General features: G+C 48.6%; 1 protein-coding gene across 1 annotated transcript; it reads right to left on the bottom strand.

The window, feature by feature from the left end:
* Positions 1-501: 501 nt before the first annotated feature.
* On the bottom strand, positions 502-1613 carry LOC119403144 (achaete-scute homolog 4). The gene is made up of 2 exons (XM_037670091.2): positions 1233-1613; positions 502-698 (listed from the first exon to the last, which is right to left on the bottom strand). The coding sequence occupies exons 1-2, from the start codon at positions 1446-1448 to the stop codon at positions 507-509; spliced, it is 408 nt and encodes a 135-aa protein (XP_037526019.1). The 5' UTR covers positions 1449-1613; the 3' UTR covers positions 502-506.
* Positions 1614-12939: the final 11326 nt, after the last annotated feature.

Here is a 12939-nt window from a genome sequence, read left to right as displayed (position 1 = left end):
ATTCAATTGAGATTGAAACAATTGTGTTAAACATGCCGTGCTATGCCTGTATTATGATCAGAAGCACGTAGGCTGTTTCCCTACAACTACAAATTATATTATGTTCTCTTTAACCATTCGTAACTAACAGCTCCTGCCTAGGCCTGCTGTAGTTGATAATGTAGTAAAGAATTGTTGAGTTTTACGCACCACGTGCATGATCCAGAGCCAATCAAAGCATTGCCCATCATGTTGTGGTTATATGCATGGTACGCAAAGCTGATGGCTTCCATAGGCGTTACAAGTCTGAAACTTTATTCACGCACAGAAGTGTACCATGTTTTTTAGTAATGACCAACTGATATTTTGTGCATTAAGATGACTCATTGCTGACTGTGAGGTAGCAAACATAGTGCACGACACAGGAAGTTATCTTTGACACACACAACACACACTTTCTCTGTACAACTCTCATCATGCCAAACCGTCCACCACGTGTAGCACGTTCCAGTGAAATGGCGTCGTTGCTATCGCTGGCATCGGCTGTTCTCGCCATCTTCGTCGTCGTCGTCATCATCAATCAGTCCCAGCAGCCTTTGCAGGTGCCTGATGTAGCTGATGGCGTAGCGCAGAGTCTCGACTTTGCTCATCCGACGATCCTTGTCTCGTGGCGGTAGGGGCAGTCGACTACGCAGTCGTTCAAAGCCGTCGTTCACAGTGCCGAACCTGGAATGACAAGAGCTGTCAGGAAATGGCTAGATTGAAGAAGCAGTTAGGAGGTTGAATTCAACAAATACTAGTAGCTCATATAAAGTAGCCAGGGTTGCCTGAATGCCAGCTTGTGGTGCCTCTAGATGTCACCAATCACCACTTGAGCGTTACGGCCACCATTTGTCCACCATGCTGTGCTAGCACCATTAGATTGCACACGTCAACTTCTATGATATTCGGGTGTCATGTCACCTGAGGTACAGTTGCTACTGTACTGGTGACACCTGTCAAGTGGTGTACTTCAAGGCAGCTGCTGTTGCTGCCTTGAAGAAAACACCGCTTGACGAAATGTTGGCTCAAGTGACACCCAGTGTTCAAGGATTTTTTCATATGTTCCCTTGAAATTGGGCCTTATATAGCTAAAAGCTGTAATTACTGCTTTTTACTGGCAACGTGCCCATGACTGCTGGTAGCCCAGAACAAATCTAGCAGCTGGCCACGTATGGACTAGCTATGCCCTCTTCGAGAGTCACTCCATCAGTTCTCACCCGCTGGCGTTCCCGCTCATTCCGGCGCCGTATGAAGGTGGGCTCGAGCCAGTAGTCGTACGGCGAGTACGGAACCGGTAATGGGATCTTGCACTCGGGGGCGAACGGATCAGTAGAGCCTCCCTGCAGATGCGGGCACATTGTAATCAGTGTTCCATACTTAAATCTGTGTTCACCGGTCGCTGTACCGGAGCGGCATACACGAAACATTATCGAGTACTATGACCAAACGTCAACCTGCAAAATGTTTGTGACATTCCTTCCTTCTGCGTTAAGCAAAGGTGCTAAACCCCTAAAACCTAGAAAAAAGTTTCACCCTATTAACTCTTTCGTGACCATGGGAAAATTGACCACATTTTGCATGTTCTCGTAATTGATTTTTGTTATGAATAATGTAGATGCAGCGTAATATTACATATCAATGTAAAGTTAAATGACTATATTTTAATATTATTACTACGAAAAATTCGTATGAAGGTATAATATGCAAGAATATTTGTGAAAAGCAAGATTTATTGAACATAGCATAGAACATTTTAATGTTATGCTCCCAACGTGAAAAAAAAAAACAATCTGATATACAAATGTTTGCTCGTCATTTGTTTACATTAGAGCGAGCGAAGTTTGAATGATCTATCTCAAAAAGTGTATGGGTTACCATTTTTTTTTTTTTTTTTGTCTTCCCAGTGAAAACTGCATTATTCCATCAGGTGGAACGGTTATAACTTTTCGCTCTACAAATTTTCCAAGCACAGCAATACAATAAACATAATTAGGAAGAGGAATAAATTTCTAATGAGCCATAGGCATTTTAGCAAATTATGCTAATTAGCAGCACAGGAAGAAATCCAGATACCAAAAGGAAGCACTGAACACTGCACCAAAACATCCTAAAGCATGGCTTCACCGCACACAGTAAAAATATTCTAAACTTCTAAGCTACACAAAAGTGTCAGCACAAAGTGTCTGGCATTATCGAAATAGGTGGAACCATGTCTGAAAGCTCTAAGAAAATAAAAAAAAATTTCATTTTTCTAAGGTTGGTGTGCCGCTGGGCAAAACGAGCGTTACAGGTGGAATTTGGCGCTCGTCAAGTTCCTTGTCCTCTTGGCACTTTTTGTATTTTCTCCGCTCTGTCAGTCGTAGGACTTGTTTGAACGTACTGTAGTGGAGCAGATGCACGACCGAGTATGCGCCTGTGAAGGAGGACGAGAAACGACCCGCGTTCTGATTGCGCGAGAGCCTGTGCCGCGTTTTTGCCAGCCTTGCACTGTGTTAGCGTACAGTCCCTTTTCGTCGCGACCTCATTACACCAATAAACCTCATCACATTTGGTGGAGGTGCTGGGTAGTGACTGCGTCAGTGATGTTGTCCGATGGTCGCTCGGCCAACTTGCGAGAGCGGAGCTCCAGGTCTGGTTGGGAATCTCGGCAACCTCCACCAAATGTGATGAGGTTTATTGGTGTCGCGGTACTTGTTTTGGGGAGGTGTAGTCGTGGAAGCTCGACGATGCCCGTATAGATCAGCAGGCAAATGAAATTCACCATCGCTGCGGCCGCGACCATTTCCTAAGAACCATCATGCTCGGCATAAGCACTGCATGCTTTACAGGATTTGCAAGCACGCATACTCATTTTTGTTAGCGCAAATCCTGTTCATTACAGCCGCTGTGAAAAAGATGCCCGAAACGCTGATTTTCCTTATGACACGTCTCGCTTCCACTGCGCACCACTACTCTGAGGTCACGGCCGGGTAGCCTTCTTGGGCTGGACATTACTCTGTGCTGGTTGAAGGTTTTGTCAGCAAATCTTTGCCATATACTGTTGAGACACTACAAATGAAAGATATAATAGTGCCAACATCCTCACGGCATTTCAGTCGAGACTAAAAAAATCGATGTGCCAGAAAGCGCAACGTACTGGTCAACACCTGACTACGACCCGGGCTCGTTTTTAAAGACGATAGTCTTTCTTGGGGAACTTAAACGCAGAAATTTTGGTCTGTCTTTCTGTCTGTCTGTCTTTCTGTTTGTCGGCACGTCACCCGATTCAGCCAACCGGCCAAAGTTGAACCACTTGCTTACCGCCCACCCATCTTGAACTGGTACGGCTGTTCATACTTGTGAACGTTGTCGATCAAAAAGTAAATATTACGCATATCTGAAGCGTAACATCATTAGGTAAGTATTAGGTGGTGTGTTCCTTTAATAGAAAATACATAGATAAGCAATTTTATATGCGTTTAACGTTGAGACAGTAACGCGTTTATTAAAAGATTGCCACAGCTGAAGCGATCAGCCGTCCAAGCCGAGCAAGCGCGAGCGCCAACAACAACCGTCTTCGTCTTCTTCTTTCGCAGGCGTTCTTGTCTGCGCCCTACCATGTTACAAATCATTCCCCCGCGGAAAAGGAGCCATCCTGGCGACCTAAGGAACAGGTACAACTGGTGGGTCATAATGCGGCTTCAATCGATCGACGTGAACAGTCTCGCGGCCGCGACGACGGCATTCCGTAGATGATTGAACAGGCTCAATCATATAATTAACTGGGGATGCTTGACGTAGGACGCGGTAGGGGCCTTCGTACTTAGGCAGTAGCTTTGTGGAAAGGCCAGGAGCGGAGGAGGGAACGCGAAGCCACACCAACGTTCCAGGCGAATACGACTGAGGAGGCAGGTTTTCGTCGTGACGGTCCTTCTGGCCCTACTCGCCCTACAATGTTACAACCCTAGTTTCTTAAGGTGCGCTGAAAATGCGACTGCGCTGAAACTTGTCTTCCCCCGTGCCCTCTGCACAAGCTCATGTTGTGTTTCGGTTTCGGTTCAGTATTGCATTGTACGAATGACAGGGGGCGCCGCTCTGGCATTCCTGTTTTACCCAGGCGACGTGTAAGTAAGAGAGTTTGTGGAGAGTACTCGTTGAGTGCGGACGTTTCTTCTCCTTCGGCGCATCGCGCCAAACAGCGTGTTCGGGCTGGCCGGCGTCCCCATCGGTCGCGTTGGTCACCGCCGGTCTTCGCCTGCCGCTGCGCCGGTACTACCAGCCCGCAACACGGCACTCATGTTTCCTGACGTATTGCCAGATGGCGTCCATATCTCACGCAGCGCCTCTTCTATCGTCTTTAGACGACATTTGCAGCGAAGCACGCAGATACGCGGCCAATTTTTGTTTTTTTTATCATCCGAACTATATTTCCACGATATGACATCATCCCCAGAGTCACTTCTGCTAGAAACAGCAGAAAAATCGCTTGCGGACGCACCAGAATCCTCCAAAGAACATTTCTGAGAGGGTCTCGCTACCGTTTCGTCTGTACTTTCGCGAACGAAGCAAGCGAAACCGCCATCTTTGAGTCGCTGTTGAAAATCGCTGCCGCTTGGGAAAAAACTAACTACGCAGGAAACGAAACATTAGTGCTTACAGAGTGTGCTAGATGGTGCAACTATTTGATAGGAGCGCCCGTATTTTTTAATTCTCGCTCGGCGCGTTCGGGTCACCGGTTTCCCACGTTTTATAGGCGCGGTAACGAAAAAGTTACTGCATTACCAGCGATTCCATTATGATGGTAGCGCATTAGTCAACCAAACAAACAAGATCGTTTCTCAATTGCCGAAAAAATTCGTCCTGGTCCGGGTATCGAACCCGGGGCCAACGCCTTTCCGGGGCAGTCGCTCTAGATGGCTTGCACGTGACGTTATGGACGCAGCTTCTGTATGTCGGCACTCCACGATGGCGGCTTTGAGGACAAACAGGTTGCAGTTAACCTACTTCAATGTAACCTGCTTCAATGTGATGACGACAAGGCAGGAACGCCTCTGTGCGTGAATAAAGAACGGACCTGCATGTGATGCTTTAGTAACATTAATGTGGCATCGCAAACATCGCGTCTCCTCATGCTGGTACTTCAACACGGCGGTTTCGGTGAAGTCAATGCAAGCCATCTGTTGATTGATATCTGCATCTGAGAAGCTTTCTTTCTGAGAAATCCATATGAATTTCCTTGTGGCTTCGTGCTACAAACGGGTGGTGTCTATTTCCCTTTCTTACCCTTCCGCCACCTTGCCGGATTCCGCAGAACTGATTCGCAAGCCTTGTGTCGTGTGCATCCACTTTTTGAGGATTCACTCCGTCCGGTTGACTTTCTTTACCGCGCGTACACGCTTCCCAACAAGCGCTTGGCCTTTGCGTCCACCGCTGCTTTTACGCGCGTCCGTCGCTGCGCGGATCAACGGACCTGCCCTCCACCATTTTCCTTGATCCGGTAGGCGCGCTCCTCCGAGCTTACGTACCCACAGGCAAGGTATATGTAGCTGCGCCGCGCGGTGCACGAGCCGCTCCCACACAGAAACGACTCCTGCACCGCACGGAAGTGACGTCATGCGTTTTCCGGTTAGGCGCGCCGTTTGAATATGCCGTGAATTCGCCGAGTCGGCAAGCGAGTATGCCCCCCCATCGGCCTCCCGTCAGCCGGACTTGCTGCTGCTGCGCTGCTGGTGGTCCTGTCTGCAGGCCCTTTGATATTGGATGTTTGATGATCATATGCAGCTGGCTGCATCGGTTTCTCCGGCATCCGCGTCAGGAATGTTGATTTGCACGGCTTATCAAGGCTCCGATGACAGGACGTGGTCTCAGAACTGAGTCACTGGGCGCCTAGATTTCGCGAACGGCTCGTGGTGACGTACTATATCGCGATGAAAAGAAACGCGAACTGCGTAAAGCGTGGCTTCGGAGCAGTCGAACTTCAGCATGCTTTCAAATATTGCTGGGCGAATCTGTGCTTTCGGCCGGCGTCACAGTAGCGCTAGAATATTGCTCCGGCTGGCGCTGTCGCATTGCGTGTGTGTTCCGAGTGCAAGGCATGACTGGTAGATGATAACCATAACAAATAATGAAGGACAGGTTTCCTGCCATCATTTTTTTTAGCAGCTAGCAGTCACTGTTTCTCTTCGCTTCTTGTAGCAACGCCGAATATGCAACACGAAATCTTATGTCTCTCAGTGTACCGTTGGTACCGTCACCGCGCGCCTCACGAAGTAATCGGCAGACTAAGTCGCTTCAAAATACTGAAGTGTCGACATGATGCTTTAGGCTACACTGTACTCTAGGCGATCAGCACTTGATAAACGATGCCCAATGGCAACAGCTGACTGCGTTAGCCCACCTACCTACAAAACGGTGCCGCACAGTTTGTCTGCATTGCTGAATAACACGGCCGGTGACAGCACAGCATGATTGACCTAGCAACGGATGAACGGCCGCTACGTGTTCGCACTTTGCGAAAAACCTGCAGTGCAGGAGCATTGGCCATCGGAGATCACAGGCTTAGTAAAAACACTTCGCAGCCGCACGGGGATTTTTTGTGCGTCCGGACATTCACACGAACTGTGCAACAACATTTATTTCATCGTCAACCTTACCCTTCGCGACAAGCACAATGAGGTACTCGGTTGCAAGGACACTTTCACCCTTGACAACACCACGTTTGGACATCGCAAACTAGGAAATGCAGTACTTCCAACAGCAACGCAAAAATCCGCAGAACATCAAACTCTGCCGCACATCAATTTTCTCGCGGCTGCTATGTTTGCCTGCTGTTACTGTTACCTTTCGCAGCGCCCCCTGGATTTAAGGTGGTTGCGATATGTCAGCAACAAATATACATTACATAAATCGTCAAACACGTTTTGTTTAATATTTTTGTAGGTTTAACACATTATAAAGTCATAATCTGTCTATTTGAGTTGTTTTAAGTTAACTTTAAAGAGGTGACGTCACTTCCGTGCGGTGCAGGAGCCACTTCTGTGTGGGATCGGCTCCTGCACCGCGCGGCGCACGAGACGCTGCCATATGTAAACTGGTAGCGTAACTTCCGTAGAAGCCCACGTGTCAAGCCGGTGGCTAGTTGTTGCAACAGTCGCCATCTATGTGAGGAGGGGACAAACAGAATTTAAAAAAAGAAAAAGATGACGTCACAACCGGAAGCGGAAATGACGTCACGTTTTAACGCGATGGGCGCGAAATTATGAAATTTTTTGACAGGGCTCCGCTTCTTACTTTTTTTTTTATAGCTGCACGTTCTTTTTCTTATCACTATGACGGCTCCATAATGGAAGCCTGCAAGATAACGGGAAGACGAAAAAGACAGATTTTGCCTGGCGTTAAAGTGTTGCTCTTGCATCCGTAGACAGCGCAGCGTTTCTTCGCGTAGCGTGGCGGACTCATTGTCCCGAAGGGCGACAGCACGCCGGCCGTGCGCTGGCAAAACACAGTCACTGAAACGGTTCCCGATGGCTGCGATGGGTTATATTGCCTTCTGACAAGTACCACGACTAGAAAACAACGCTTATGCGAGGAAATCACCTACGGAGGACAGGCACAAACCTACTGCGCAAAAACGAGCGAAGCCATTTGCATCTGAAAATGCGCAAAACCGTTGGCCCATGTTACCAGACTGCCTGCATGTGCCCGCTGTTTCTGATAATAAACGAAAAAAATTGGCCACTCAACCACATACCCAAGACTAAAGTTTGATTAAAGTAATTTATTAATTTATTCGTGACAAATAAAATGAAAACTAATGAAAATAAACGTTTAATTATTTTTTGTTTTCATTATTTGTCCCCCCCTCACCTAGTAGCGCTTTAATCGTCACGCTGGTGCTGATGTTCGTCGCAATAGGTTTCCGACCACTTTTCGTTCCGACTTTCGCGACCTATTTAGATTGACCTTGCCCACAGGGGCGCCCTTCCCTGCTGAAAACCTTATCATGAAAGACGAAGACGGACGTGACACACACATGCGCTAAATTGCAGCAAACTTTATTATGAGCCAGCAACCACAGTGCATACCGTAGACAACGTTTTCGCATAGATCATACTATATATATGCGCTATTTGCAAAAATCTTGCATACCATTATGCAAATAGGATAGGTCTAGATAAAGTTAACTCGAGAAACTATCGAAGCAGGAATCCTTGATAGGCTCGGGGATACCTGCGTTTCAAAACCATCAACTGCCCTTTCCCACAAAAAGTTACCCGTGTTTTTTTTTTTTCCTTTTTTTAAAGCAGCGGAGCTGTTTATGCCGGCCGTAATCTGTCCCACGCGAACAAAAACCTCGGGCGAGTAAGCGTCAATGGAATTGGGCAAGCCCCACTACCGAATACAGCAGGTGAGAGCGTTAGACGAAAATGTGAGAGAAAGAAAGCCATAGAAAGAGAAAAATAGAGGGAAATAAAGACATGAAAAGATCGAAAGAGAGAGAAACAGAAACTAGAAAGAGATGAGCAAAACAGAGCAAGACAGAAAGAGCGAAACAAGCAGAGAGAGAGGAGGAGATAAAAAGTGGAAGGGATAAATAGAGGAAGATAGGGAAGAAAGAGAAAAATAAAAAGCAAGGGAGACCATGCAGCTCCGCTCTTCCTTGGCAACCCTAGTGCGAAACTGCCTTTCCTCTTTTCTTGCAAAGAGCGCATGTATGATCTATGCGAAAAGGTAACATTGTTTTCATTGACGTCACCGTGGTCGCCATCTTGGAGTACTAGCTGTTTGAAATGCTGCGTGAACTCTTACTCGAACGCGCGGAGAAAGAAACGGTGACATTAGATTAGTGCCGGTGCCCCCTCGCGTTCCTTTGTGTTCCCCCTTGGCGCGGCTGGCGAACAGAAGAAAGCGGGGAGAGCACAAAAGAACGCGGGGACCGAACGGATGTGTGTGCTCCCCCGCACTGACACACTCTAATGAGATAAAAAAGTCACGGTGGCCGCCATATTGAGGTACACAGCGCAGAGAACCTGTCTGTGACGTCACGTGAAAACTATGTATATTGACCGCGGCCGTGATCGGCACACTCATAAGCGTGCGCACGTTTACACCGGAAAGGGGGGGTACCAAAGGCAGGTCATTGTGAAAAGCACTTCATCGCTACATTTTCATGTTTGCATTCATTGCGAAGCTTATATTCTTTCTGACTCTACCAACTGAGTGTGTGTGTGGGGGGGGGGGGGGGGGAGCTGCGAAGAACCTTACCCCCTCTAATGAATCCCGCGCACGCCTATGGGCACACCAGTCAGTATATTGTATACACTAGCCTTCTGGTGGCGAGGGGCCGCGGGGGGAGGGGGGGGGGCATATGCACGCATCTGCTGACGCGACAGAGGAGGCTTGGAAACAGGGGATAGACTGTAGGCATGCTTGCTGTTTTATCTGCAAATAAGAAAATTGGCTATAAATGTGCCGAAATAGATGTTCATAGTAGCCAGAAAGGAGTCATGCGGCCAACTGGAAATATTTGTCGCCAGACGGGGTTGTAAAGTAGCGCGCACCTATTAGATTTGCTGTATGTGTACAATAACTCTAGCACCAATCAAAGACGCCAATTTGGCGCAATGTAGCCCCCAGCGGCAACCCCTCCCCAGTTTGGCCTCCGAGCACCTTGTTCAGCGCAACTTTAGAAATTTTGTGTCGACTACCTTTATTATGCCTGACGCTCGGGCTTCTATTTATGTCAGACTGAGAGTATACTCAGAGGTTTGGTGCTACACCTTGTCCGACGAAGAGTCGTCCGAGTCGGAGTTGACCGAGAAGTCGGGCGACGGGACGCCGGCCACGGCGGGCGGCAGGTCTTGTAGCTCGATCGACGTCGTCGAAGTCATCTCCGGGACGGTGCCACCGCAGAAGAAAGCCGGGAACACGGCCACGGTTTCTGCCGCCGGCTGCTGCTGGTACAACGTGACCGGCTGGTCCACGTGCTGATGCATCTGGGGAACCGCGATATACGGCATCGGCACCACCGGGGTCAGGGTCGTGTACTCGCTGCCCGCCGAGAGCTTATTGCTCGGGACGGGACACGGTGACGCCGCGTCGTCCATCATGCTGCATGAAATAGATGGCTTGCATTGAAATCACTGAAACCGGAAGCGTCGGCAGGATTTTGTCTTGGGGTGTGCAAAGCGGTGTTGCATGGCGGCTGGGGGAGGGGGAGAGTACTGGTGTAGCTTGGGTGGGGGCAAGTGCTGGTGTGGCTTGAGGGGGGCAAGTGCCCCTTTTGCACCCCCCCTGCCGACGCCCATGACTGAAACCGCTTCGTTGGAGCACCAGCATGGGAGGACGCCACGTTTGCGATGTCGCATTAAAAGGGCCGTCACGTGGTCACCCACCAATTTGCGATTTTCGGAGAAAAATAGAAGTAGAGATTCTGTCGTGCCTATGCATACATGAAATAGAACTTTTTGTTGGGCTAGTTGGTACATGCTTACTGAAAAACCAAAAAGACGCGTACCATCAAGGAAAAAAGTAAGGACAGGACAGAAAGGGCGTCACTCGCAACTAACTTTATTCCCAGAACATCAGCATCATATATAACCACAGCGACCCTGCGCGCGCACATCGCCTCACAAGCTCGTCAAAAACCCGCGATAACAAGATTAACTAATCGAAAAATGAATCGATGAAACTAAATTCACCCCCACGCAGAGCAACAGATGTGTCACTAACACAGCATTCTTTCTTCTTTCTAATATAGTATGCTTCCGTAATTTCACGCGCTAAGACATCGTTACTCTTTCCAAGAACGGAAACACTGGCAAACCCAGGCTCACACTTGCAGGAACCACAATGCACAGGCAAATGTGCTGAAAGTTTATTTTTCACCGAAAGTTCGTGCTCCCTCATCCTGTCGTTTATGCACCGGCCTGTTTGGCCGATATATACCCTACCGCAACTAAGCGGGATCTCGTACACCACGCCAACCGAGCAGGCGACAAAAGGCCTTACGTGCCTCTTCCCACACGGGGAGGGCCTCGGTGCAGAAGAAATGCGTGGGCACAGGCTAGCCAACTTGCGGGGCGCCATATGTTGCACATATGTTGGGCATATTGCCCACGTTCACGCAAGGCACTTCTTCCTTATGATGCCTCGCATTCGAAACTTGTCAAGAGGGCCGTTGCTTCCATGTGCCTGGAAGGAGCGCTGGTGAAATCTTGTCCTCATCTAATGCAGGAAAGTTTCAATAATCAGGTCACGAGGCTGTATTCAGCCGGCTACCCTGGTTCTGTCGTTGTTGCAGTCTCGGAAACCCTCCTTCAGAAACTGAAGGGATCGAGAAGAAATAGGCAGCCGATGGAAAAAAGGCCCATGGTTATGCCATATGTGCACAAGGTTGCTCACAACCTTAAGAATGTGGCCAACAGGTACAAGGTACCCTTGGTGTTCTCGGCGCCCCGCAAGTTGGCTAGCCTGTGCCCACGCATTTCTTCTGCACCGAGGCCCTCCCCGTGTGGGAAGAGGCACGTAAGGCCTTTTGTCGCCTGCTCGGTTGGCGTGGTGTACGAGATCCCGCTTAGTTGCGGTAGGGTATATATCGGCCAAACAGGCCGGTGCATAAACGACAGGATGAGGGAGCACGAACTTTCGGTGAAAAATAAACTTTCAGCACATTTGCCTGTGCATTGTGGTTCCTGCAAGTGTGAGCCTGGGTTTGCCAGTGTTTCCGTTCTTGGAAAGAGTAACGATGTCTTAGCGCGTGAAATTATGGAAGCATACTATATTAGAAAGAAGAAAGAATGCTGTGTTAGTGACACATCTGTTGCTCTGCGTGGGGGTGAATTTAGTTTCATCGATTCATTTTTCGATTGGTTAATCTTGTTATCGCGGGTTTTTGACGAGCTTGTGAGGCGATGTGCGCGCGCAGGGTCGCTGTGGTTATATATGATGCTGATGTTCTGGGAATAAAGTTAGTTGCGAGTGACGCCCTTTCTGTCCTGTCCTTACTTTTTTCCTTGATGGTACGCGTCTTTTTGGTTTTTCAGTAAGCATACATGAAAAGTGAACTGTAAAAGAATATTTCAGCGCAAGATAAGCCCTAGGACTCGTCGGCTATAAACCCCGCCCACCGCCGGCGACCGCTATATATTGTCATGGCGTGTGTGACGTCATGTGCTGCACGGAGCGGAGCCGTCGTCTTCTACCAAAGTTTCAGCCGTTGCAAATCGTTCAATTTCAATGTCAAGCTGAACAAAGCTGAAATAGCTCGATTGCACGCTCAGCTGATCACGGAGCAAAATCGTTCGCCGGAATGCAGACGCTCGCACAGCAAGCGGCTTATTACGTCACGGCTTGCGAGTGCGCCAGTGTTTCCCGACTCTCAGGGCGCCGCTCGCATCTTTATAAAAGTTTTCCATTGTAAGTTTAGTGCTCGCCAAATGCTCTAAAACTTGGTCAGTTTATTTGTGAACGCACTATTGAATTAACCCACGTAACAGAGTTCCCGCCGCGTCGTTATGACATTGAAGCAGGTGTACTGCAACATGTTTGTCATCGAAGCGGCCATCGTGGAGTGCCAGTATGTACAGGGTCGACCACATCTAAGCTGAACACCTCATTAGTATTCAAACCGGTAAAACTAGTACGTTTCTTATACTTCACGAGTGCAATGCCCGTTATAGAACGTCTAATCATGGTGTCGACAAACACCATGGGCGTCCGGAGGGGGGTGCAAGGGGGGGCGGCTGCCCCCCCCCCTCTTAAATTTCGGATAATATCTTTCTATGCAGTAGCAATAAGCTGCACACGTTCGTTAGCACACAAATGGTCCGCATATCCGTGTGAAACGGCCTTCAGGATTGCCAGCCAGCTTTGCACGTTATTACATATTATTGACTAACCTTGCCGGTCAAGTCACGGTAGTGAACCCCCCCCCCCCCC

This window comes from Rhipicephalus sanguineus, chromosome 8 (assembly GCF_013339695.2).
Source record: "Rhipicephalus sanguineus isolate Rsan-2018 chromosome 8, BIME_Rsan_1.4, whole genome shotgun sequence".
NCBI classification, from domain to species: domain Eukaryota; kingdom Metazoa; phylum Arthropoda; class Arachnida; order Ixodida; family Ixodidae; genus Rhipicephalus; species Rhipicephalus sanguineus.
This window is presented reverse-complemented; position numbering and strand designations above follow the sequence as displayed.

Coding starts and splice junctions, on each gene's coding strand:
- LOC119403144 (XM_037670091.2), bottom strand. CDS start 1,448: ATGTTTCGTGTATGCCGCTCCGGTACAGCGACCGGTGAACACAGATTT. Junction 699..1,232: donor GGGAACGCCAGCGGGTGAGA/ACTGATGGAGTG, acceptor TCCAGGTTCGGC/ACTGTGAACGACGGCTTTGA.